This window comes from Oryx dammah, unplaced genomic scaffold (assembly GCF_014754425.2).
Source record: "Oryx dammah isolate SB20612 unplaced genomic scaffold, SCBI_Odam_1.1 HiC_scaffold_16, whole genome shotgun sequence".
Lineage (NCBI taxonomy): Eukaryota > Metazoa > Chordata > Mammalia > Artiodactyla > Bovidae > Oryx > Oryx dammah.
In genome coordinates this window covers 56,251,643-56,279,296 of record NW_024070200.1, presented here as the reverse complement: position 1 = coordinate 56,279,296, position 27,654 = coordinate 56,251,643, and the positions used below count along the sequence as shown (strand labels likewise).

Sequence of the window (27,654 nt, the reverse complement as noted above, 5' to 3'; positions counted from 1 at the left end):
TCAGGGAATTGAAGATAACTTTCTTCTTTTAGTATGGGGAATAGAACCACCCATCTTATGTGGAGAGGGGATTCATCCCCAGTGGGGTAGGCTGATGCTTAGACAGCCTAAAAAGATAAATTTTCTCATGTTTGTTCATCTACTTCTGACTGGACACCACATGGACCTAGATTTCCTTTTTCTCCTGTGATTCTGGACCTAGATCTCAACAGGTGCTTTCCTTTAACTCTCGCTTTCAACAAGATATGATATATTCATATACACATCCACAGGATTCCTTAGAAAATGTATGGCTTGCTTTCATAAAGTCTTAAAATTAACAGCCAGAATATCCTAAACATGATCCTATAACATTCCTGCTTTTTATCAGCTGAAAATAGACACACAGACATGATGTTAGTAATGCAACTTTATGTTATCTGACAAAACAGAAGTGAACACAAATTCCTAGAGTTCTGCCCTTAGCTTGCAGTGCTGTACCTCTAGGGGAAGGACAAGCCCCAGTGGAGACTGGTTCAACCAACCCGGTTCTTTTCACATCTGGGCAATGAACCCTCAGATAGCACTTATCCTAATTTCTAACAGAGAAAGGCTTTCACATGCAGTCCTACTGATAAATAAATCCTTGCTTTAAGACCTTGCTTCAGGGATTTCCCTGGTGGCAAAGTGGTAGAGGATCTATCTTGCCATGCAGGGGACGTGAGTTTGATCCCTGGTCGAGGAACTAAGATCCCACAAGCCACAGAGCAACTAAGCCCGAGCACACAACGAGAGAGTTCAGGGGCTGCATCGAAAGGTTCTGCATGACACAGCAAAGACCCCAAATGCTGCAACTAAGATCCGGCAGGGCCAAATAAATTAATAAAAGTTTTTTAAGAAATTAAAATTTTTGAAAAAAAGACCTTGCTTCAGACAGCACAAAAATTGTTCTGCCCCTGTAATATCAGGGCAAGTGGAAAAAGCATGAACTAAGGCATCACATGGATGAATCAAGACAGGAGAAGTCTGTCTTCAGCAGATTGTAGGAGAATATGTGTACCATACCCCACAAGACAAATATGGTATTCCCAAGAGGGGATGGGAGGAGGGAAGCAAGGCTTCAGCATTAGAGTCTCCCCTCCTCCCTGTCTGGTCCAGGTCACTGGGGGACCCAACATTCGGCCGGAAGACCACCCTGAAGGGAGCTCTCCAGAGTCAGGGACACAGCCAGTGGCACCCTCCGGGTGTGGCTTCCCCCATCAGTCCTCCACAAGCAGCTGATGTTAAGTCTGTAAGCAAGAGCCACAAAAACAAAATGTCTTCCGAAAAATAGGAAGGCTCGGCTACCCATGATCTTATTAAATAAATAAATAAGGGAGGCTATGACGCATTTTCAGAGAAGGCAATGGCACCCCACTCCAGCACTCTTGCCTGGAAAATCCCATGGACCAAGAAGCCTGGCGGGCTGCAGTCCATGGGGTCGCGAAGAGTTGGACACGACTGAGCGACTTCACTTTCACTTTTCACTTTCATGCATTGGGAGAAGGAAATGGCAACCCACTCCAGTGTTCTTGCCTGGAGAATCCCAGGGACGGGAGAGCCTGGTGGGCTGCCATCTATGGGGTCACACAGAGTCGGACATGACTGAAGCGCCTTAGCAGCAGCAGCATGACACATTTTGTATTTTATCCTAATAATGCATTTTCCTTAGGTGTTCTTATGTTGAGGAGCATAAATGGTTTTGCAGTGACCATGATGGTAGTGACAAAAACACTCGAATAAAATCACACATCTGCAGCTTAGGGAAGGGAGATACGCACGTCTACCTCTGCTGTATCTCTTGAGATCTGCCATGGCTGGTCAGGGTCAATGTGACACAGTCATTCAAAAGTCGAACTCCAAAGGACAACAGAAAATTAAGTGTATCTGAGTGAAGCTCTCAAGACAACCCAGAGAGAGAGAGAGAGAGAAAGAGAGTGGACGCACGGATCACTGGTAATTGACTCTGCATTTTTCCAGGGAGGTCCAGTGGAAAACGTCCCCTATCCACACTGCCAGTGGGGCCTCTCACAGTCCTGGATGCCCCCAAGGGATTCCTGCAAAATCGCATTTTGGCAAACCAGCAAGAAGAGCGCCCCTGTATCTTTCATTCTGTGGGACTGAGGGATGTTTAAAGACCATGTGCCAGCCTGAGCCTGGCAGCCAGGCTGGCAGAGGACTCTGCAACGTCGCGTAGGCAAGGAGGGTTCACTCAGGTCACAGGCGGTGCAGAAGCGGCCCCGCTGCCAAGGCTCACTTCCCGGGTAGAAGCCCCCTCCCTGAAACAACTTACTTCTATTCACTTGCGGTAATCTTTCTTCAGATCACGCCGACAGCCCATTAATCATTTCTGTCATCCCCCTACATAATCCAGTGCAACAGATCTCTTGTTTTTCTAAAAATCCCAGTGCCAGAAACTAAGCTCCAGAAAGAGGAAACCCTTTCCTCTTCCACGCGGCTGGCCCGGGTGCTGAGTAGAAGAAGCCACCAGTGGTGGTAACTGGCCTCTTTTGCCCAGAATCACAGAGAATGTTCCCTGGAAAGTTTGTAAAGAGAATTCAGGTGGGAAAAAGAGGCAGGGAGACTGGAGAGAAGCAGCCACCGCTTGAGGGGGAACGTGAGAAAGGAAAGTGGGTGAATCAACCCCCAGTCAAAGTCAGACAGGGATTAAAAAACCCTTCTTCATGGTGTAACCAAGGCCAACTGGTCGAGCAACTTTAAACCAAAGCAAAAGGATGTTAAAGGCCAAGGCTGCAGCCATCACAGAACTTCTGTCTCCCAAACCAATGAAAAACTAGCATTAACTAGGGACAAAATAAAATGAGCCCCAGTGGCTGACAAAAGGCCTCTTGTGGAGCCAGGATACTGCTTACCTAATAAAAGTGGAAGTGACTTTGAACCCACTGACCTCTGGGACTGACTTTTTTTTTCATGCAGATATGCCTGGTGGGTAGGAATGAGCCTGATGATAGGATGCAGGGGACAGAAGAGACACGATCGTGACTAGACTGTTCACATACGTATTAGGTCACACTGTGACCTGTACAGGGGACAGAAGTTAATGACATCACACAGGGGTCCCCAACATCTGGGATCTAATGCCTGATGACCTGAGGTGGAGCTGCTGTAATAAGAAGAGAAATAAACCACACAATAAATGTGAAAAACTTGAAACATCCTGGAACATCCCCCCACCATCCACCCCTGGTCCATAGAAAAACTGTCTTCCATGAAACCAGTCCTGGGTATCAAAAAGGTTGGGTACTACTGGCATAATACAGAAGGCGCAAGAAGAGCAGCTGAGCGACTGTTTTCTTTTTTTTCCTCCTCCCACACTGGATGCTACCAATCCGATCAATGACAAGCTCCTTTACAGACAAGGGAGGATGCCCCAAGATGCAAAGTGAGGACACTGTGCTATTAATAACTTTCAAGTCCCTACTAGATTCTGGGACTCTCAGAGGTTGACCCAGGTGGTTTGAAGATCACGTGCAGGTCTGAGATTCTGTGATTTTAGCATGCTCATAAGGAAGGGCCGATGGTATTATAAAAGTGTATTTCACAGACATCATGGTTCTCCTCGGTGCTGTTGAGTCAACTTGTAGTAATCAGTTATGACTCAAGAGGTTTGATATGAACATATGTTTTTTATACCAAAGTCTGTCAATGATTTACTTAAAACATAAATTAGATTAAGTCAGTCTTCATTTAGTCATATGATTGTTCATCTGCCATTTTCCAAAAAACACTGGCACTTATGGGCACAGGAGGAGAGAAACAGACCCATGTAGTGATTAAACAAATGGCCATAACCACCACCACAAGAACATTCAGAGTCATGCTCGACTCATTGCGACCCCATGGACTATACAGTCCTCGGAATTCTCCAGGCCGGAATACTGGAGTGGGTAGCCTTTCCCTTCTCCAGGGGATCTTCCCAACCCAGGGACCAAACCCAGGTCTCCCACATTACAGACGGACTCTTTACCAGCTGAGCCACAAGGGAAGCCCAAGAATACTAGAGTGGGTAGCCTATCCCTTCTCCAGCAGATCTTCCCAACCCAGGAATTGAACAAGGGTCTCCTGCATTGCAACTGAGCTATCAGGGAAGCCCATCAACAGATAGTATCTGAGTATGAGTTGGGTGACTCAGTGGGTAAAGAACCTGCCTGCAATGCAGGAGACCCAGTCTTGATCCCTCATTTGGGAAGATCCCCTGGAGAAGGGCATGGCAACCCACTCTAGTATTCCTGCCTGGGAGAATCCCATGGATAGAGGAGCCTGGAGGGCTACAGTCCATGGGGTTGCAAGAGTTGGACACGACTGAGTGACTAAATCGTGAGTTGGGTAAGTTAAGGGATTTCCAAGGATAAATCTGATAAGGATGGTCTTAGCAAGAAATTTCCTACATAGTCTCCTATGTCTCCTACATAATATATTTTAAGGTGACTGTATATCCTTTATTTTTTAAATTTCCTTACTGGTATAAACTTCTGCTTTGCTGAATGTGCACCATTCTGTTTCATCTAAGTATAATAAAACTCAACTGCCTTTGGATTTGGGACTCAGAACAAATAATCTGAATTTTTTTTTTTTTTAAAGGAGCCTTACCATGAATGCTACCGTACTTCTCAGGGTGGATTCCCACTGGAAGCAGCTTTTAAGGAACTGTATTGTATTCCATACACCCATGGTGAGTCTCTTCACTCGGTCTACATCTCTGGATAAGATCTGATTTAAAAAAAAGGAAAACAGGGAACAAGATTTACACACTTCAATTATTCTCTTTAGCTCAGACGGCTTGGTCATTTGAATTATATTCTGTATAGCCGCTAATTAACAAAACAATAATGAAGAGTCCTAAAATTTTTCTAGAATTCATTTTTAAAATATGACCATTCAGGGAGGAAAAGAAAATCCAATGCATTTTATAGCTCCTTTGAAGGAGAACAGGCTGTTTCAGTAATGTTCAACACAAAACTGAGCTGGCAAAAAATACAGCCATCAGGCATGTGATGTGTGTGAATCTGTATGTGTGTGTGTTTGAGAAAGATAGAAAGAATAGAGTGAGGATTTGTGCTGTTTAGTTTTTAGTTTGGAAGGAACTGGGTAGTTTTAGTAGAAATCTACATGCATTCTAGCTCATCACACCTAGAAGAAAAAGTCTATAAAGCTCCAATCCTTTGGCTACCTGATGTGAAGTGCCAACTCACTGGAGAAGCCCCTGATGCTAGGAAAGACTGAGAGCAGGAGGACAGGGTGGCAGAGGATGAGATGGTTGGATGGCATCACCGACTCAGTGGACACGAGTCGGGACAAAGTGAAGAACAGGAAAGCCTAGCATGCTGCAGTCCATGGGGATGCAAAGAGCTGGACATGACTGAGCGAATGAACAAGCAACAGCAACACAGCAAAGTAAATTTCTGGGGAGGGAATCCAGCTCTCCCACCTCTTTGCTGTGTGATTCTGGGCCAGTTTCTTAACTTCTCTTATTCAATGAGGTTAACATAGGAGTGCTAACCTTGGAGGTTGTGGTGACACTTGAAGGGCTTAGAACAGTGCCTGGCACATACCAAGAGATTTTAAATAGTTGAGTCACAAATACAGGTTTCAACTTTGCAGCCATCTGGGGATACTTAGTGGTGAGAGGCCCTGAGGGAGAAACCTAACATACCCCAGGGTCTCAGCGCCAAATCCCCTGGTGCTCCCACCTCCCAAAGCCACCCCACATGGAGGTGAAGGTCCTGTTTGGCACAGGCAGTCTTTTCTCCCAGATGTAGGTAGATTCATTTCAATCTGTTTGCAAAAACAGCAATGCCACCTACCTCAATTCAGGTTTTAATTTTTCAAGTTAACAGAGCAAAAGGCAATAATAATAATAAAGCCACCGACTCCGATTACACAAAATAAATATTACACTCCATGTTGTGGCAGACCAAAACAAACAGATTCGGATGCTCCCTTCAGAAGAGGTTTAAGGCCTTTCCCCAGTGTGTCCAGAAGTTCATGGGAAACCAAAGGATGGTAAGCTGCCTTTATATTTAACTTGCTTTATGTAATCCCCAGCTGCTCACCGCACAGGAAGTGGTGGAAGTTATAAACACCTTAAAAAGGGGACACGCTGTTACACAACTGAAGAGGGACAACAAGTACAGAGTGAAATCCTGAACTGCTTGGACTAGAACAGGGAGGGGCTCCGAAAAAAATTGGAAAGGTCGTGGTAAGAAAAACGTGAAACTTCCTCTACTCAGCCCTGATCTTCACTTTCTGTTGAGCTGATGAGAGAGGAATTAAGGGCCCCCTGACGGGGGAGTGAGGATTAATTCCACCGGGGGTAAAATGCTGATACATCTCAAATTTAGGCCAAACAGAAGTGGGAGGATCTGTGGGTGAATCTGAGGCTGGACATCTTGAAAGAGCCATTGGCTTAACTGTATGATGGACGTCATAAGCAAAATGCCTCTCTGAAATGTGCAAGGATGGAGAAAAGCATGGCTATGATGGAAGGAGGGCGGAGGGGCCCAGGACACTCAGGTGGTTTATGGAGGCTTGGTGCTCAGAATTGTTTACAACACGGTTCAGGGATGAATGGAGGGCTGACACTCCCTGCATCATCCAACAGATATGTTCTCAGTCTTTCCCTTCTTTACTGAATCCAACCCAAGTCCTCATCTAGGGAGGAAAGGGGAGATGATGGGGGGGAAAGTAGAGAGAGAGAGGAGGAATGGAGAGGGAGGGGAGATGAGACCAAGTCATGAGTATTAAGTACTCCAGGTGCTGGTGCTGAGTGTACCAACAAGCCAGGTTACTGCCCTGACCTACCTTTTTGGACAGCTTGCGGCCATCTTCAACAAACCGCTTTTCTCTGGGAGTAAAGGTCCGAATACTTGCTTTGATCTAGAAAGAAACATCAGGGTTAAAAACAGAAGCATTGAGATGGATTTCACTCTCTCTCGAATAACTGAGAAGCCCCAGAAACCAACACCTTCTGACCCTAAGGGCTTGGGAAGGGGTGGGGAGCAGAGACCTAGGGGTGCCCTGGCGCTCTGCAGGGCTTCTGAGGTCTCACTTCATGAACATCACTGTCATGAGTGATGAGACTGGAGGTCAGACTGGAGACTTGTGGGGGCTCTTCCCACGCTGCAAATTGAAGAGATTTTTTTAAGCCACTGCAGAGATTGACTCATGATGTCCTCCAACTAAAGTCTCTAAAAGTCAAACTTCCCTTCACATCCTGGTTTTGAACTATCCCTTTTGTCAGTAATACCTTGCAATGTGAAAATCAGTTTCCGGCTCATAAAAACATTTTTTTTTTCCCCATAGAGAATCTCATTTCCTCTCAATGATCCAGAAAAATAAGTACGTGAGTCATCTTAGTCCTGTTTTTAGGGAATAAACTGAAGGTGAGAGAGATTTTGCGATTTGTCCAAATGACTCAAAAGTAAAATTCAAGTCCTTTTCTTCTATATCAGATGGATAACTAGAACATTACTGAACTAACAGGTTTGGATTTAAGGCTGTTTCCCTCCTAAAACTCCAGTTTTACATGTATGCATATTCTATATACAAGTCCTTGCCAGAAGAAAACAGGAGATGCAGGGTGATCTGTGTGTAACACGCACCAGAGGTTCTCCTTGAAGGGAAATGTTCAATGGGGAAGAAGAGGAAGTGACGGCAGACCCGCACACTGGAGCCTGTGCCCAGAGTCCTAACATTTCTAGGAATAAAGTATCAAACTTCCCCGCTACTGATTTTATGAATGATCTCTTAAACAAGGCAAAGAATCAGCAGTGTATCATCAGGGAGAAGAGTCGGGAAGACCTGCATCTGGATCCTAAACTCACTCATTTATTAGCAAATCAGTTCTCCTCTTTAATTCCATTTGCTCATCATAAGATGACATTCATGATCGCTATGGACCAGGCTTCTTCTGGGAATGAAATGAAACAGTATCAGAGCCTGGGACATTGTAGGTGGGTAATAAATGGCAGCCATTCTTCTAATTACTGTAAAGGCACCACTATCCTATATTCATGGACCCCACTAACTAACCTGTGCTGTCCCTTCCCGTTCTAGAACCTGCTGCTGATACCATAACAAAGGAATGCTCACAGCTAAGTAAGCCACGTTCCCACACGCCTAGGAATTTCTGCTCCCAACAGTTGAACTGTATGTCCATCAGAACCAAATGCACTAATTCATAAACCTGTTTATGCCAATTTTGTCCAATACTGTAATTCTATATTTTAATTATTATAGAGATTATTGATATATTATACAAGTATTAGTTGCTCAGCCGTGTCCGACTCTCTTGAGACAACATGGACTGTAGCCTGCCGGGCTCCTCTGTCCATGGAATCCTCCAGGCAAGCATACTGGAGTGGGTTGCCATTTCCTTCTCCAGGGGATCTTTCCGACCCAAGGACTGAACCCGGGTCTCCTGCGTTGCAGGCAGATTCTTTACTGCTGAGCCACCAGAGATGCCCTAATACAGACCAAAAGACTTGAAATCAATGTTGTTCTGGAAAGTGTTGAGAAAGGTCAGTTACTACAAAGATACTGCTACCGAGGTGATGATTTTATGGAAAAATAACCTAGAGGGATTCCACATTCAGACTGTTCTGTGTCTTTAAAGAATATCTCTACTTTCAAGAAACTGAAATTAGAATTTAACTGAAATTAGGTGTACGTATGCAAGGAATACACTGTAGAACTAAAAATATTAAGTCTATGCTATTAGAAAAAAGGTTTCAGGTCTGCACCTAAAGACTGGCAGGGAATATATATTCACGTATTTTATCTTATGCTAAAATGCAAGCTGTATTTAAAAAAATCCTCCTTTTACTGCTGTTTTCCATTAACTATTTGTCCTGATAATGTCTGATTATAGAGCATCTACTATAATAGTTAAATAATATAGAGGCTTGAAAACATCTCTGTTCAATCGTCAATGGAAGAAGATTAAAGGTAATAAAGCCAAGAACCTAATTTCCCTCTTATTTCTTGTGTTCTTTTTACATTTATTTATTTTTTAATATAAATTTATTTATTTTAATTGGAGGTTAATTACTTTACAATATTGTATTGGTTTTGCCATACATCAACATGAATCCGCCACAGGTATACACTGCACTGGGATGACCCAGAAGAATGGTATGGGGAGGGAGGAGGGAGGGGGGTTCAGGATGGGGAACATGTAATTTATTGAGAATTACACACCATCAATTCTACTGGGCCAACAGGATTTATATGAGACTGTCCAGCACTGATTTTTTTTTTTTTTGGCTAAATTTCAAAACACTATTTTTTCTGTAGCTGTAAAAATTCTGAAACATTTTATAGTGATTTGAATCTCTTCAGGTTGGCCACCTTTTACTTTTGGTACAAAGAAGTTGGGAGGTAGTCTAGTTAGACTTACCGGATTATATATGAGGTCCATCTCCAAGTAAATAACTCCTTTAAAAGCTTGTTCTAAATCTTTATTCTTCAGCACGTAACAGTTTGTTTGTCCATCTCGAATCTGATAAACAACAGATAAAGCACAGACTTTCTGTGGGGTCTAAACTGAACAAGCTGCCAACACTGAGAATGTAAAATGCATACACAGTTGAAGCCAATATTAAACAAAATTAAACCATATAAATATTAATCATAAATCAACTTTTAATCCTAAAGTGCTTCTATAACTGATAAGAAGCTAAAGTAATAATCACTAGGCTTCTCCAATAAAAAAATAAATGAATAAAAAATAAAAGAAAAATTTAAAAAGAGATAATCACCAGGCTGAAACGGATATATGAGAGGAAAATTGGTGGTACAAACTATTACTAAGTCTACCAGGGCTTTCGTTCAAAAATCCCAGAGGTTAAACATTTTTGTTAAGAAATGATGAATATTCTACAAAATTTCTGGCAAGTACTACTTGAGACTGCCAAGGTCATGGGAAAAGGGAAAACTTGGAAACTGTCGCAAGTCAGAAGACTAAGGAGATTAGATGACAAAATGCAATGTGGTACCCTGGGTTGGATCCTGGAACAGAAAAAGGACATTAGTGGAAAAACTGGTGAAATCCAAATAAAGACCAGAGTTTAGTTAATAATAGTAATGGATAATGTCAGGTTTTTTTTTTTTTTTTTAGTTTTGATAAATGCATCATGGCAATGTAAGATGTTAACATGAGAAGAAACTCAGTGAGGGTATATGGGAACTCTGTATCATCTTTGCAACATTTCTGTAAACTTACAGATATTTCCAAAAAAGGGTTGTAGGAAAAAAATGTCTTAATTATAATACAGTATTTTATTTTATAAAAATATTAAATATATCTTATAAAATTGTTGCTGTTCAGTCGCAAAGCAGTGTCTGACTCTTTGCCACCCCATGGACTGCAGCACGCCAGGCTTCCCTGTCCTTCGCTATCTCAGTCATGTCCATTGAGCTGGTGATGCCATCTCATCAACTCATCTGTCGACCCCTTCTCCTTTTGCCTTCAATCTTTTCCAGCATCAGGGTCACTTTCAGTGAGTCGGCTCTTTGATCAGGTGGCCAAAGTAGTGGAGCTTCAGCATCAGTCCTTTCAGTGAATATTCAGAACTGATCTCCTTTAGGATCAGTCCAAGGGACCTGCTGTCCAAGGGAGTCTCAAGAGTCTTCTCCAACACCACAACTCAAAGGCCTCAATTCTTCAGCACTCAGCCCTCTTTATGGTTCAACTCTTAATCCATACATGACTGCTGGAAAGACCATAGCTTTGACTAGATGGACCTTTGTTGGCAAAGTGATGTCTTTGCTTTTTAATACACGGTCTAGGTTCGTCATAGATTTCCTTCCATTTCACTGGAATGAAAACTGACTTTTTTTCCATTCCTGTGGCCACTGCTGATTTTCCCAAATTTGCTGACATACTGAGTGCAGCACTGTAACAACATCATCTTTTATGATTTTAAATAGCTCAGCTAGAATTCCATCACCTCCACCAGCTTTGTTCACAGTAATGCTTCCTAAGGCCCACTCGACTTTGCACTCCAGGATGTCTTGCTCTAGGTGAGTGATCACACTGTCATAGTTATCTGGGTCATTAAGAACTTTTTTGTGTGTAGTTCTTCTGTGTATTCTTGCCACTACTTTTTAATTTCTTCTACTTCTATTAGGTCCTTACAACTTCTACCCTTGATCTTCTAAAATAGTTTCATAAAAACATTTATAAAATATAAAGTATAATTTAAAGACATTGTTTTATACAAATCTTACAAAATACCTTAAAGAAATGAATTAAGGAGCCAGTTTTTAAAGAATGACCAGTATTTCACAGCCGTGTACAAAGCAAATTAAATAAATCAGCATAGCTAAAGTTGAGGTCAAAATTCAAATACATTTTAAAAGAACAATATGCTGATAAACCATCAAAGTTTAAACAAGTTCCACTGATGGTCTCCCTCAGCCAGCATGTGCATCAGTTCCATATATCAAACTACTTATGTACCCCAGAAATTAAGCCACCTTAGAAAAACATCACTGTATCATTTTGGAAATGACCTAGTTCCCATTAAGGCATTTTCTTTTCAGATTTGACAGCAAGCAGCAATGCTTATATTGTACACCGGAGTAGCATATGTATTATTAAACTCCTGGTTTGTTCGAAACATCTCTGCTAACTCTGACAGGGCAGAGGCAAACTTGAGCTGACCAAAAGCTCCATTTGGGATTGCAGTGATCAAAGATTTGAAATAACATAGGAAATTTGAGGGCATGACGTTTGAGCTATATTTTAAATGACTAGTGCTGTCACTACAAGCATTCAACACAAGTGTTCTCATAAACAGTGGTGGAAATGAGTTGAATAAGTCACGGCGTGGGGCGGGTGGAGGACAGAGCCTTTCCACTTTACAAGGGAGAGGTCACCTTCCTTCCCGAAGTCACCCCACCTCTCTCAGATTGAATAGGTTTTAAACAGAAAGATGGTTTTCCTGGCCAGTGGCGAAGAGGAAGGGGCTGCCCCATAAAGACCTGGCTTCCTTCCTAAACGGTATCCAAACAGGATTCTGAGCTTCCTCTTGTATCCTCTGTCTCACTTAATAAATTGTGGGTGTTAAAGTTGAAAGAAATAAATACAAAGACAGCATGACAATTTGCCAAACTGACTTTGGTCCAATTTAGCTTTGCCTCAACCCACAGTCATTGTACCGTTATCTTAAAATTTCCATGATTTCTTAACACTTCGGGAAGGGCAACAGAAGAACAAGAGATATCTGTATAAAAAGAAACATTTCATAGTAAAAGAAGTTTTTTTAAATTATTATTTTGGGTAAATGATCGTTTCCTCTTTCTCAATGTCCTAGAATTGTGTCAGCAAAGCACAGAATCCACCTAGGACATTAATGCTGTTTTTAAAGCTAGAGATATAATTAAGGCTATTCATGTTTGGCACTTTAATATATTACTTTTTAAATATAGAAATTCCAAGTTTAAAAATGTGTAAAAAGATTGAAACATGACAGAAAAAAAGTCCTTCTGGATGTCCATAAATACTACAATTCCTTCCTGGAGAAGGAAATTCTATAGGAATCTCTAAAATCTTTTGAGAATCTATATTCATAATTATATTCTTGAGAAAAATGTATTTTAAATTTTTGTGCTAAACTGAATATATTTTGCAGTTTCATTTTTTGTCTATCAATATGACTTGATAATGACTGTATTAGTATATTTCTCATTTCTTTAAACTGCTATGTAAGTTTCACAATCTGAATAAACCACAATTTGCGAATCCTCCTATTTATGAATATTTGGTTGATTCCGCTTTTTCAGTCTGTCCTCTATAAGAAATATCTTTGGGGAAAAGATAAACAGTGAGAGAGAGGAAATAGACTACTTTGTGTCTGGGATATGCTTGAGTTAAGCACAGATCAATGCATTGAACATTTAGTGTTATAACTAATACTGAAATAGTAACCAAAGAAACTTTTAAAATATTTCCATTTTCCAAGGTTTATACATAATTGAACTTTCAACACATGAAATAGGATAAAAAGTTCCACAACATCTCAACTTGCCAAAGTCCTACATCACAGTATTTATATAATAAAAAATAAAAGATAAATATATTTTTCTAGTTGAGGACTATATTTATTATTTATACTTAACTGTGAAAATTATTTTCAACAGTTTCTAATGTTAAAACCTCTATGAAAACAGACAAAGCACAACCAAAAGAAAACTTAGAGCAGAGAATCTATATATACTTTTATCTTTAGGTATGAGAAAGGCACTTCAATTAAGACTCAAGATCTCTGTCACCCGAGGCAAAAAGGAATGATACCATTTTCAATTTATGACAGAAGGAAGTCTCTCAGTTCAACAGGAGAGTCTTCCTGGATTGAATTCAGAGAGGATTTCATTTCACTCAAACAGAAGAATGAATAATAGATAATGTCTTTAACTTTAGTGTAATAAGAGAACTCTTCATAGGGACTTATCACACACCTTTGCAATCTCACCTTTTCATAGGTAAGAAGCACAGATATCAAGCAATCATTTGGGGAAGGCAGCACAGTAGGATGGTAATACAGATGTAACCTAATTAGGAATAAAACTTTCACCATCAGGGAAATAGGCATTTCCATGTTGCTTTACCTTATTTTCAGAAACAAAATGATATATCAGCAGGCTTTTATCAAGAACATGAGTGTGTGCATGAGTGCTAAGTTGCTTCAGTCATGTCCGACTCTTTTGCAACCCTTTGGACTGTAGCCTCACACTCCTCTGTCCATGGAATTTTCCAGACAAAAATACTGGAGTGGGTTCCCATCCCCTCCTCCAGGGGATCTTTCCAGCCTAGGATTGAATCTGCTTCTTTTATGTTTCCTGCATTGGCAGGTGGATTCTTTACCACAAGTGACACCTGGGAAGCCCGATCGAGAACATGCTAACCACGAATTCCTGGTTAAATTAGTGAATGAAAGAGCACAGGAAGTCTGTGTCTGAGTAGCAATTCAGGATTTCAGAGCCAAAGGACAAGTAACAGATTTTAATCTGACCTGAAATTACCTTTAAACTATGCAATTTTTCTCTGTATAAAAGAATTTTAAATCTGCTTACACAAGCTTTAAGCACAGTAAATATAAAGAAGTTTTTAAAAGTTGGAAGTTAAAACTAAGTTTTGTGTCAAAAAGATACTATCCATTATATTAGAAAATGAAACTGTTTTAAATTGGCATATAAAAAAGTATGTGGGACACAGACAAAAGTATTTTTCTCAGCTGAAACTCTTTTTAAAGAATTCTCATTATTATGCTTTACTCTAAAGTTCTTTGATGTAACTAGATATCAACTGATTCAATGGCAAAGTTAATCAAAATCAATATGAATAAAACCATCCGTTGGCTTAAGGAGGAAAGATACACACTTAAGATCTAAATCCAAACTGAAGAGTCATATTGATCCTCCCCACTCCTCACTTTAACCTTCATGTGAATAAAAGGAGAACATTTGGGGGTGTAAACAAGCCTTATTCTATCAGAAGCTTTTCACTGCACGCAAAAGGGAAAACATTCTCACATGACATCACAATATAGCAGTTGGTTTCCACTGATGCACATGCAAAGTGACTCCAATAAAATGTGATATGGACAGACACATGGCTGGAAAAGAAGAAAGCAACTCTCCTTTCCTTGGTCGTGATTCTATTTACGTCCCTGCTTGGAATCAGGCCTGTTTCCCATGGCAGGAGTCACAACAGCATGAGACTGCAAAACCCAAGAGGTCACGATTTGCCCTGACCAAGGCAGCCACTAACAGCAAAGGCAGCACTGGATTCATCAACCCGGCCCTCCTCATATACCACCTCTGTCTTCGAGCAAGGCAATCTAACCCACCCGTTTGTTATCGCTCAGTCATTCAGTCGTGTCTGACTCTTTGCGACCCCATGAACCGCAGCACGACAGGCTTCCCTGTCTGTCCTTCAACATCTCCCCTTCCCTGCTCAAACTCATGTCCGCAGAGTTGGTGATGCCACCCAACCATCTCATCCTCTGTCATCCCCTTCTCCTCCTACTTTGAATCTTTCCCAGCATCAGGGTCTTTTCTAATGAGTCATCTCTTTGCATCAGGTGGCTAAAGTATTGGAGCTTGGCTTCACCATCAGTCCTTCCAGTGAATATTCAGGACTGATTTCGTTTAGGATTGACTGGTTTGATCTCCTTGCTGGCCAAGAGACTCAAGAGTCTTCTGCAATACCAGTTTAAAAGCATCAATTCTTCAGCACTCAGCTTTCTTTATGGTCCAACACTCACAACCAAACATGACTACTGGAAAAACCACAGCTTTGACTCCATGAACCTTTGTTGACGATGTAACATCTCTGCTTTATAATATGCTGTCTAGGCTTGTTATAGCTTTTCTTCCAAGGAGCAAGCGTCCACCCATTTCTGAATCCAAAACCCTGCACTGAACTTTGAAAAAATCAGAAAACCTTGCTCAGCAAGTCTGTCAACTCCTCTCCTTAAAATGTAAGCTGTCTTTACAAACTATTATACACTAATTGTATGAATGCTGTACAGTTTACAAAAATAGCTTAAAAAAGAAAAAAATGTAATGTTTATCTTTTACATATTTTGACAAACACACAGCTCTAATTTATAATGTATTTTAAATATGTATTTAACTTAAGAAAGTGACAGTCCGACTCTCTGCAACCCCATGGACCACAGCTCACCAGGCTTCTCTATCAGTGGAATTCTCCAGGCAAGAATACTAGAGTTGGTAGCCATTCCTTTCTCCAGGGAATCTTTCCAACCCAGGAACCAAACCTAGGTCTGCTGAAATGCAGGCAGATTCTTTACTGCCTGAGCCACCAAGAAAGCCCACCAACTCAATGGACATGAGCTTAAGCCAGCTCTGGAGATAGTGAAAAACAGGGAAGCCTGGTACGCTGTAGTCTATGGGCTTGCAAAGAGTTGGACACGACTTAGCAACTAAACAACATCTTAGGAAAATAAGATCACAGTGTATTGGATAAAGATTGGGGCTCTAGAGGCAGATGAAGTGAGTTTAAATTCTGGCTCTGGCTCAGAGTGGCTATTAAATTTTGGATAAGTTACATAACTTCTCTCCAGTTTCCTAATCTGTAAAGAGTGAATAAAAAAAGATACATATCTCAGCAGCTATTGTGAAATAAATCAGCAAAAAGCAGTAAGAACAGTGACAAGTACATAGAAGCTGCTTATGAAATAACATGATTTTTTAGCCTTATTTTAATGTATATGCTTTTTAACCACTTGTGCTTTAAACTTGACAAAAAGTAGGGGAAACATTCTCCATTGTAAAAATTGATTCTTCTCCATAATTCAGAGTGGTTCATTATTTTATGAATTTCCATAATTAACTTAATCAATCTGCCACTGGAAAAGCATATTCTGTAATTAACTTCACTAATATTCCAGCTTCTTTCCATTGGAAAAGTCTTCCCTGATGTTGGGAAAGATTGAGGGCAGAAGAAGGGGGAGGCAGATGAAGTGGTTGGATGGCATCATCGACTCAATGGGCATGAGTTTGATCAAACCTCGGTAGACAGTGAAGGACAGGGAAGGCTGGCATGCCGCAGTCCATGAGGTCACAAAGAGTCGGATGTGACTGAGCAACTGAACAAAAACAAATCTTACATTGTAACTAAGATTGTTTCCAATTTTTAACAGCTACAGACACTATGATAGTTTTATATATAGATATCCTTATATTTCCATGATGCTTTCCCCCAGAAAAATTTTAGGTGGAATTATTGAGTAACAGGGTACACCTATTTTTACAGTTTCAGCAAGTACTGCCAACTTGCTCTCCTAAAATTTTGTGTTAACTTCTACTCTCCTGGCTCCAGTGAGTGAGCTTGTCCACTTCCTTGCAACTTTGCCAACCACAGGCATTTTTATCTAATATACAACAATTTCATAGGAAAAAAATGGCCTCAGGTTGTTTTAATATGTGCTTTTTTATAACTAATGAAACTGAACATTTTCTGTCATCTGTTTATTAACAGTGGGCCATGGTAGGACCGTGAAACCAGAGAGACTTCAATTCAATTCCCATTTCTGGCATTTAGCATCTGTGTGACTGTGGCTAATTACTGTATTTCTCCAAGCCCCAGTTACCTCTCTAAAATAGATTTCTAGTACATAAGTGCATAAAGATATATCTATTAAATTTTAATCCAAAGTCTCCTCTAGGAGGTTTGTATTAGGTCATGCTCCCTCCAACTGCATTGAAGAGAGTCCTTTTGCTACACATAATAATCACCGTTCTTGAAAAACCTTGACTATATTTGTTAATCTGATGGCTTAAACTAATTTAGTAATTTAAGCTACTAAAACAAAGGTGATGAGGAGACAGTTTACACTTTAAGTGCTTACCGTGTGCTACTGAGTACGCTTTTTACATTTACTGAACCATTTGAATCCTCACCACAGATCTCCACTGCAAGTACAGTGATAATTATCATTATTTCATGGAGGACAAGAGAGAGCCAGAGAAGTTAAGTAAGGTGTCAAAAGTCCCACACAGCCAGTTTGGGGAGAAGTTCAGTTCAGTTCAGTCGCTCAGTCGTGTCCGACTCTGCGACCCCATGAATCACAGCACACCAGGCCTCCCCGTCTATCACCAACTCCAGGAGTTCACTCAAACTCATGTCCATCGAGTCGCTGATGCCATCCAGCCATCTAATCTTTGTCGTCCCCGTCTCTTCCTGCCCCCAATCCCTCCCAGCATCGGACTCTTTTCCAATGAGTCAATCCTTCACATGAAGTGGCCAAAGTATTGGAGTTTCAGCTTCAGCATCAGTCCTTCCAATGAACACCCAGGACTGATCCTTTAGGATGGACTGGTTGGATCTCCTTGCAGTCCAAGGGACTCTCAGGACTCTTCTCCAACACCATAGTTCAAAAGCATCAATTCTTCGGCGCTCAGCTTTCTTCACAGTCCAACTCTCACATCCATACATGACCACTCAAAAAACCATAGCCTTGACTAGATGGACCTTTGTTGGCAAAGTAATGTCTCTGCTTTTTAATATGCTATCTAGGTTGGTCATAACTTTCCTTCCAAGGAGTAAGTGTCTTTTAATTTCATGGCTGCAGTCACCATCTCCAGTGATTTTGGAGCCCAGAAAAATAAAGTCTGACATTGTCTCCACTGTTTCCCCATCTGTTTCCCATGAAGTGATGGGACTAGATGCCATGATCTTCGTTTTCTGAATGTTGAGCTTTAAGCCAACTTTTTCACTCTCCTCTTTCACTTTCACCAAGAGGCTTTTAACTTCCTCTTCACTTTCTGCCATAAGGGTGGTGACATCTGCATATCTGAGGTTATTGATATTTCTCAATATCAATAGCCAGCAATCTTGATTCCAGCTTCTGCTTCTTCCAGCCCAGCATTTCACATGATATACTCTACATATAAGTTAAATAAGCAGGGTGACAATATACAGCCTTGATGTACTCCTTTTCCTATTTGGAACCAGTCTGTTGTTCCATGTCCAGTTCTAACTGTTGCTTCCTGACCTGCACATAGGTTTCTCAAGAGGCAGGTCAGGTGGTCTGGGATTCCCATCTCTTTCAGAATTTTCCACAGTTTATTGTGATCCACACAGTCAAAGGCTTTAGCATAGTCAATAAAGCAGAAATACATGTTTTTCTGGAACTCTCTTGCTTTTTTGATGATGCAGTGGATGCTGGCAATTTGATCTCTGGTTCCTCTGCCTTTACTAAAACCAGCTTGAACATCTGGAAGTTCACAGTTCACATATTTCTGAAGCCTGGCTTGGAGAATTTTGAGAATTACTTTACTGGCGTGTGAGGTGACTGCAATTGTGCGGTAGTTTGAGCATTCTTTGGCATTGCCTTTCTTTGGCATTGGAATGAAAACTGACCTTTTCCAGTCCTGTGGCCACTGCTGAGTTTTCCAAATTTGCTGGCATATTGAATGCAGCACTTTCACAGCATCATCTTTCAGGATTTGAAATAGCTCAACTGGTATTCCATCACCTCCATTAGCTTTCTTCATAGTGATGCTTTCTAAGGCCCACTTGACTTCACATTCCAGTTTGTCTGGCTCTAGGTGAGTGATCACACCATTGTGATTATCTGGGTCATGAAGATCTTTTTTATAGAGTTCTTCTGTGTATTCTTGCCACCTCTTCTTAATATCTTCTGCTTCTGTTAGGTCCATACCATTTCTGTCCTTTATTGAGCCCATCTTTGCATGAAATGTTCCCTAGGTATCTCTAATTTTCTGGAAGAGACCTCTAGTCTTTCCCATTCTGTTGTTTTCGTCTATTTCTTTGCATTGATCGCTGAGGAAGGCTTTCTTATCTCTCCTTGTTTGCTTTGAAACTCTGCATTCAGATGCTTATATCTTTCCTTTTCTCCTTTGCTTTTCGCCTCTCTTCTTTTCACAGCTATTTGTAAGGTCTTTTCAGACAGCCATTTTGCTTTTTTGCATTTCTTTTCCATGGGGATGGTCTTGATCCCAGACTCCTGTACAATGTCACAAACCTCTGTCCATAGTTCATCAGACACTCTGTCTATCAGATCTAGTCCCTTAAATCTATTTCTCACTTCCACTGTATAATCATAAGGGATTTGATTTAGGTCATACCTGAATGGTCTAGTGGTTTTCCCTACTTTCTTCAATTTAAGTCTGAATTTGGCAATAAGGAGTTCATGATCTGAGCCACAGTCAGCTCCCGGTCTTGTTTTTGCTGACTGTATAGAGCTTCTCCATCTTTGGCTGCAAAGAATATAATCAATCTGATTTTGGTGTTGACCATCTGGTGATGTCCATGTGTAGCGTCTTCTCTTGTGTTGTTGGAAGAGGGTGTTTGTATGATCAATGCGTTCTTTTGGCAAAACTCTATTCTATGGGGAGAAGACTCGGTGTCAACCCAGGTGCTCTGACTTCCTCTTGTGCAATCTTAACAACCATGACGGTGGCTGAATAAAGCATGAGCCATTCATATGCTTATTAGCTATTCAGATTTCTGCCTCTTTGATTTAAACTTTCTGCTAGATTGAATTGTCTTTTGCTTACTGATTAAAAAATTTTATATTATTACTGTCATCTATTTGTTTTTATGCTGCAAGTTTTTTTTTTAAACCAATTATCCTAAGGCTTCTAATCTTCAAAGGCAATTTTTTGATTCATGGTGACATCTTAAATCTAGTTCTGTTATCATTCCTGTTTTTCAGTTTGCTTGTATAGCAGTTTCCACTATTTTAATCATTTTGTTTATGGAGTTTCTTTCAAGTGTTTGATCTTTAACTCCTCTTGAAATAGTTACTGTGTTTCATGTACCCTGCTGATGTATTTTGCCCTGATAAATAAGCAACCAATGTACCCCACTAATATAGTGACCATTTAGTTTATCCTCTCAATGACTTCATGTTTCAAGCTTTTTATACATTAAATGGTTCTCAACTAATTAGCTATTTAAATGATTATTTAGTGTTTTCATGTCCTTCAGTACAGTTCTAGAACTTCCTCACATAGTTTTTAAGCATTATAATAGTTTTTGTTTCTTGCTGTTACACCCTTTGGTGGTTTTATTTTCTTTTTTAAAGTTTTTAAATGTTTTCTACTGGGTATGGCCACTGGTTTTCATTTTCTCAATTTTGATGTTGTTTACACATTACTCACTTTGTAAACTCCAATATATTGTCTATTAATTTTCTTTATATTTATAGATATTCTAAGATAACTAGTACTTGCAAATAATGTATTTCCTTCATTAAAATATCATTTGTTTTTATTACGCTTTTGCATTGGCTGGATCTTACATTAAAGGTTTCATTTTAATAGTCAATTCATAAGTATATAAGCAATCCTAGCAGTAAAAACTATCATTATCTTCATTTAAAAAATGAAGAACTAGCAGGGCTTGCCCAGTGGTCTAGTGGTTAAGACTTGGAGCTTCCACCAAGGGGCAGGGGTTCCATCCCTGTTTGGGGAAGTTCTCCATGCTGTATGGTGCAGCCAAGAAAAAAAAAATGTCAGACTATAACCTAATACAATTATAATTTTCTAGTGCTTTTCATCATGAGCTTTACATATCTATATAATCATTTTTTTTTAATCTCTTCAAAAGTTGAACAGAAACAAAATCTATGGCAGGATGGCTCATCATCCTGGATTATTTCAATTCTGACGTGTACCTGAGCACATGTATATGCTTTGAACAATTCACCACCATTAATATATTGATTTTAGAATATGAATTTTAAGGGAGCCAAGAGTTACCTGATATGCTGCTACTAAGTCACGTCAGTCATGTCTGACTCTGTGTGACCACATAGACGGCACCCCACCAGGCTCCCCTGTCCCTGGGATTCTCCAGGCAAGAACACTGGAGTGGGTTGCCATTTCCTTCTCCAATGCATGAAAATGAAAAGTGAAAGTGAAGTCACTTAGTCGTGTCCAACTCTTAGCGACCTCATGGACTGCAGCCCACCAGGCTCCTCCGTCCATGGGATTTCCCAGGCAAGAGTACTGGAGTGGGGTGCCATTCTCTTCTCCGTACCCAATATATTCACCCTTATTAAAAGATATATTGAATTCAGAACAGGCTCTTTATTTAATAGGCTGAGATGCACTTAGCATGTTACCAATTTGAGAAAGAGCAACAGTTGAAGTACTTTGAATACTTAATACTTAGACATTTTTAAATGTAGTCTGCATTTTCTCTGAAAGGTAAGTCAAATTTTAGTTTATAACCTGATTAAAGAAAATGTGAAATCACAAAAAGTATGCACTCTTAATAAATACAATTTTTATTTTTAAAAATGAGATAAGGTATGTACTGGAGAAGACTCTTAAAGTCCAAGTCCCTTGGACAATAAGAAGATCAAACCAGTCCATCCTAAAGGAAATCAACCCTGAATATTCATTGGGAGGACTGATGCTGAAGCAAAAGCTCCAATACTTTAGCCACCTGATGTGAAGAACTGCCTCATTGGAAAAGACCCTGATGCAGGGAAAGACTGAAGGCAGGTGGAGAAGGGGACGGCTGAGGATGAGATTGTTGGATGGCATCACTGACTTGATGGACATGAGTTTAAGCAAACTCTGGGAGTTGGTGATGGACAGGGAGGCCTGGTGTGCTGCAGTCCACAGGGTCACAGAGTCGGACACAACTCAGCACATGAACAACAACAAAGGTATTTTCAGGTACCGTTCCAAATCCTATAGAGATGATAGTGAAGCACCAACAAATCAATTTTTATGATTTTCTCTGATATTGAAAGAGCAGGGAAATAAATCCTTCTCCTAAGAGACACAGAACACAGAATTGGAGGCTTTTCTCTGTGATGCTTATTTCTGGAGTTGCAACCAATTCCTCTAGGAAGTATTCTTCCCCTATATCTTGCTTCACCCTGGAGCCACAACTTTCTTCCTAGAAAACTTCTCTGATATATCTATCCCAGGCCCATAGCCTTCAAGTAATCCCTGCTCAAAGAATAAGTCCCAAGCTCCCTCCACCCTCATGAGCTGCATTTTTCTGCCTCCTTGTTCACACTGAGTGCTAGGCACCATCAGCTACAAATTAGCACTTGTCAGGCACTTGCCAGGGCTTCCCTGATGGCTTAGTTGTAAAAGAATCCACCTGCAAAGCAGGAGACCCGGGTTTGATCCCTGGCTCAGGAAGATCCCCTGGAGAAGGAAATGGCAACCTACTCCAGTACTCTTGCCTGGAAAATCCCATGGACAGAGAAGCCTGTGGGCTACAGTCTATGGGGTCTCAGAGTTGGACACAAGTACAACTTAGCAAATAAACCACCACCACCATGGCACCATGGTGCCATGGCGCCATCTAATACAAGAATTAAATCATGTGCAGCTGCTGGTGGTTTTCAATACCCCTGGAAGGAGTTCAGGGTGGAGAACATAAATGAGGCACTCTGTACTCAGGGAAAAATTGGCAGAACAGGTCTTCAGATAGTGAGAAATTTTCAGGAGCTGATTTAATGAGCCTAATTCTTGCAGCTCTTCCTATCTAGAAAAGCACTAAAGTCTGTCACAGTGATGACTGTTCCTCAAAACTATCAGAAACCTCTATAAAAATATTGCATTTGATTGCATGAACTTCCCCTTCACCAAAATCACATATATACTGAATGTCCCCCCACCTCTTTGGAGCAGTTTCTCAGAGCTGTCTGAAATGCTGTCTCCCAGGCTATAGTCTGCATTTTGCTCCCAAATAAAACTTAACTTGCAGCTCTCACACAAAAAGGAGTACATCAAGGCAGTAGATTGTTACCCTGGTTATTTAACTTATATGCAGAGTACATCATGTGAAATTCTGGGCTAGATGAATCACAAGCTGGAATCAAGATTGCTGGGAAAAATACCAACAATCTCAGATATGCAGATAATATCACTTTAATGGCAGAAAGTGAAGAGGAACTAAAGAGCCTCTTGATGAAAGTGAAAGAGGAGAGTGAAAAAGCTGGCTTAAAACTCAACACTCAAAAAACTAAGATGATGGCATCCAGTCCTATCACTTCATGGCAAGTAGGTGGGAAAAATAAGCAAACAGTGTCAGATTTCATTTTCTTGGGCTCCAAACAATGTGGACAGCAACCAAACCACAAAATTAAAAGATGCTTGCTCCTTGGAAGAATAGCTATGTCAAACCTAGACTGTGTTTTAATAAGCATCACTTTGCTGACAAAGGTCCGAATATTCAAAGCTATGGTTTTTCCACTAGTCATGTATGGATGTGAGAGTGGGACCATAAAGAAGGCTGAGTGCTGAAGAACTGACGCTTTAAAACTGTGGTGCTGGAAGAAGACTCTTGAGAGTCCCTTGGACTACAAGGAAATCAAACCAGTCAGTCCTAAAGGACATCAACTCTGAATGTTCATTGGAAAGACTGATGCTGAAGCTGAAGCTCCAGTATGTTGGCCACCTGATGTGAAAAGCTGATTCACTGGAAAAGACCCTGATGCTGGGAAAGACTGAAGGCAGCAGGAGAAGAGGGCAACGGAGGATGAGATGGTTGGATGGCATCACCGACTTAATGGACATGAGTTTGAGTAAACTCAGGGAGATGGTGAAGGACAGGGAAGCCTGGAGTGCTGCAGTCCATGGGGTCACAAAGAGTGGAACATGACTCAGCGACTGAAGAACAACAACTCACATCGTAAATTCTTTTTTTAAGCTGGCAGCACCAAGGCTGCTCTTTGCTTCCAGACTGCAGCCTCTCCTTTGCCCCTCTCCTTCTCTGGTTAGGCTTTGCTCTCTGCTTGGAATGGCCTTCATTCTTCCTCATCCAGCTGTCCCTATCAACACTCTACTCCTTCTTGGCCAGCCCAGACACCCCGCTTCCTAAAGTCATCCCAAAGTTAAATTCAGCCCTTTCACCATGCATGTTCCTGTTTCCTTTATATGGCACCTAACATTTCAGGTCTTTAATGTTTGCCTTATGGACATTACCCATGACATCCAAGTCTTTAACTCTGTGTCCCACCTGAATACCTGCCCTCTACTTCCATTGTGCTGAGCCTAATGGTTGCACAAAACAGATATTGGTTATTGCTTTTGGCACAATATTTACTTAACAGCCACTCATTAGAGCAGCACATCCTCCTCTTAAGATGGCTTAGATGAGATTTCTTAATTCACACCTAGCCTTACTACTTTCCAGCTACAGGAGTCTTTCCTTGCCTCAGTTTCCTCATGTGTAAATGGTCGTAATAATAAAGCATGCCTCATTAGATTGTCACAGAATTAGTGATGTGCCATATGGTAAGTGCACAGCACAGTGCTATCTAGGTAAGCCTTGCTCATAGACATTAAATAAAGAAAAAAACCTAGAGCTAAATAAGTACATTTTAAAACATACCCTCTACATCACAAGTTAGAACTCTTTTAAAACAATTATAAGCACTGAAAACTAACAATATGAATACTATAAATTAAAAAATAAAATGAGCAATGAAATAAAATTTGCTGATTACAGATACTGAGGGTTATGGCCTTGCTTTCTTCTGCATTTATACTTTCACTTTAGGTAGGGGATCAATTGATTTGGAGAAGGTATGTTGCAGGTGTATCAGCAAGAGCCACACAGACCCTGTGTAAGATATGATCACTACCCAACCTATTGGCCAAAGCATTGGAAATAAATCTGAACTGAAACAGCCTCACTGAACAGTGGTGGCTGAAACGTCTTACTCAGCTCAAGGTCTCTGGGCCCCTGAAGTCCCGAGTGGCTCGGGCCACCCTGCCTGGACATATGGAGACCTTTCAGATCTGGGCATTTTTCTCCACATGCTACATTTGTATAGAAACACGCAGTATAAACCAAATGAAGCGCTCCCAGCTAGAAACCTCCCAGTAGTTTTGCCACCACTAAAGAAGAGCCAGAGTCCTTCTACCTCTCAAGCTTCGGGGTCTCACCAGGTCTTCTCGCATGCCACCCTATCCCCTACCCTTTCCTATCCCACATCTGCTGTTCCCTACTCCATTTCATCTGCACTGTCCACTCTGCTATTTTTGGAATCTGACAGCCAACGCCTGGCCTGGAGCCTTTGAACTTGAAGATTTCCTGCCTGAAATCTCCCCACATATCCCCTTCCTCACCTACTGAAGCTCTCTCTCAAATGTTCCCTGCCCAGTGACACCCTCCCTGCTCAGATCACAGGAGAACTGCATCCCTTCCCCACACACATCCTCTACAAGGCTCCTCCCCCTGCTTAATATTCTGCTTAATTTTCTACATAGCACTTTTCACCAGCTAAGTGCATGAAAGTTTTAGTTGCACAGTGGTGTCTGACTCTCTGCAACCCCATGCTTTGTAGCCCACCAGGCTCCTCTGACCATGGGATTTTCCAGGCAAGAATATTCGGGTGGGTAGCCATGCCCATTTCCAAGGGATATGCCTGACCCTGGGATCAAACCTAGGTCTCCCGCACTGCAGGCAGATTCTTTACTGTCTGAGCCACCGGGGTAGCCCCTAACCTACAATCTAGTGCTTTTGTTGATGCTGTTCTGGTTGGAATATTGCCTCTTATAATCCAAAGATAAGTTCCAAAAGAGGAGATAGCTTCACTGTGGTCATTGTTAGCACACTACAACAATTCTTGGCACACACTGAATACTCATGATAGATATTTATCAAACAAATGAATACTTACACTGCAGGGCAGCTTATCAACAACCTGAAAAAACTTAAGGGGACAGGGGACTTGCAATCATTGAAATCATATGAATCACTCTATCACAGATCACTCTATCTTGCATTTTGAAGGCTATAGTTTGGAAACTCTATTAATTTACATCAATGGTTCTCCAGTCCATCAGTAGTGATTCTGCCCCAGAACATTTGGTAATGTCTACACAGATGTATTTGGTTATGACAATAGTGACCGGAGGATGGGTACAACTGATATCTAGTGGATAGAGATCAGGGATGCTGTTACACTTCCTGCAATTTGTAGGAAAGTCTCACAGCCAAGAATGATCCATCCAGCAATGTCAGAGGTGCTAAGGTTGAAAAACCCTAACGCTGATTTCTGAAGCGCTTCCCCAATGGTTCAAGCAGTAAAGAGTCTGCCTGCAATGCAGGAGACACAGGAGATACAGTTTCGGTCCCTGGGTCTGGAAGATCCCCCGGAGAATCTGAAGTGAGGTGAATGGCAACCCACTCCAGTAGTCTTGCCTGTAAACTCTGATTACCCAGAGGTAATTTCTTAGATCTAACTCCACAGCATACAGTGCTTATACATTACAAGGGAAGGAGGAAAGAAAGTTGGGTTAACTTGTTGGTATTCTAGAAAGACAGAATACACAACATGTTAATAAATGAAACAGAGAGAGTTTAATAAAGATACGAAGTAGTGTTCACCCAAGCTTCCCTGGTGGCTCAACGGTAAAGAATCTGCCTGCAGTGCAGGAGACCCAGGAGACGCAGGTTTGACCCCTGGCTCGGGAAGATCCTCTGCAGAAGGAAATAGCAACCCACTCCAGTATTCTTTGTGGAAAATTCCAGGACAGAGGAGCCTGGGGGGCTGTGTTCATGGAGTCGCAAAGAGTCAACTGAGTAAGTGAATGTGTGAGCATGAGTGTTCACGCTTCAAGGGATCCGATATGCTACTAAGGATTTACCTATTAAAACAAGAGAAGAAATGTCCAAAATACGATAGAGGAAAAAGGATACTAAATTCTAAAGAAGAGCCCTGCTTTCCTGTACTTTTAGACCTCTTTAAAAATTGTACCCCATGTTCTTATCACATAAAGTCTTCCAGGAATAACTGACAAAGTTGTAACAAAAAAAGGATGGGAGTCTCAAATCACCATGTCCTCGCTGAGAGCTGGCATGGCCTGCGGCTGACGGCTCAGAACAGTTGGCAGCAGCCGGACCTACAACGGAACAGCTGTTCCACCACACTCTTCAAGTCACATCAGGGATATGAGAATTCGGGGAGAAATTAACCAAGCAATAAAAAAGAAAAGAGACACTGAGAGGTGCAGCGTTCCCCCTCTGTAAACACCAAGTGAGCTGGTCTAATCTCGGGGATAAATTACTGACTGCTCTAACACACGCTTAGAGCTGTGGGGAAATAAGTCTTTGGGAAGAAAAAAATAAATCCTTCT

At 41.2% G+C, this 27,654-nt stretch overlaps 1 protein-coding gene across 3 annotated transcripts in view; it reads right to left on the bottom strand.

Annotated features, from left to right (window-relative positions):
- MCTP2 (multiple C2 and transmembrane domain containing 2) overlaps positions 1-27,654 on the bottom strand; it is a 205,245-nt gene that overhangs the window by 76,813 nt on the left and 100,778 nt on the right. For all 3 annotated transcript variants that reach the window (XM_040256994.1, XM_040256993.1, XM_040256995.1), the window contains 3 exons: positions 9,437-9,538; positions 6,841-6,915; positions 4,630-4,749 (listed from right to left, as the gene is read on the bottom strand). In XM_040256994.1, coding sequence (XP_040112928.1) covers positions 4,630-4,749; positions 6,841-6,915; positions 9,437-9,538 — 297 coding nt within the window. The remainder of the gene's footprint in view (positions 1-4,629; positions 4,750-6,840; positions 6,916-9,436; positions 9,539-27,654) is intronic.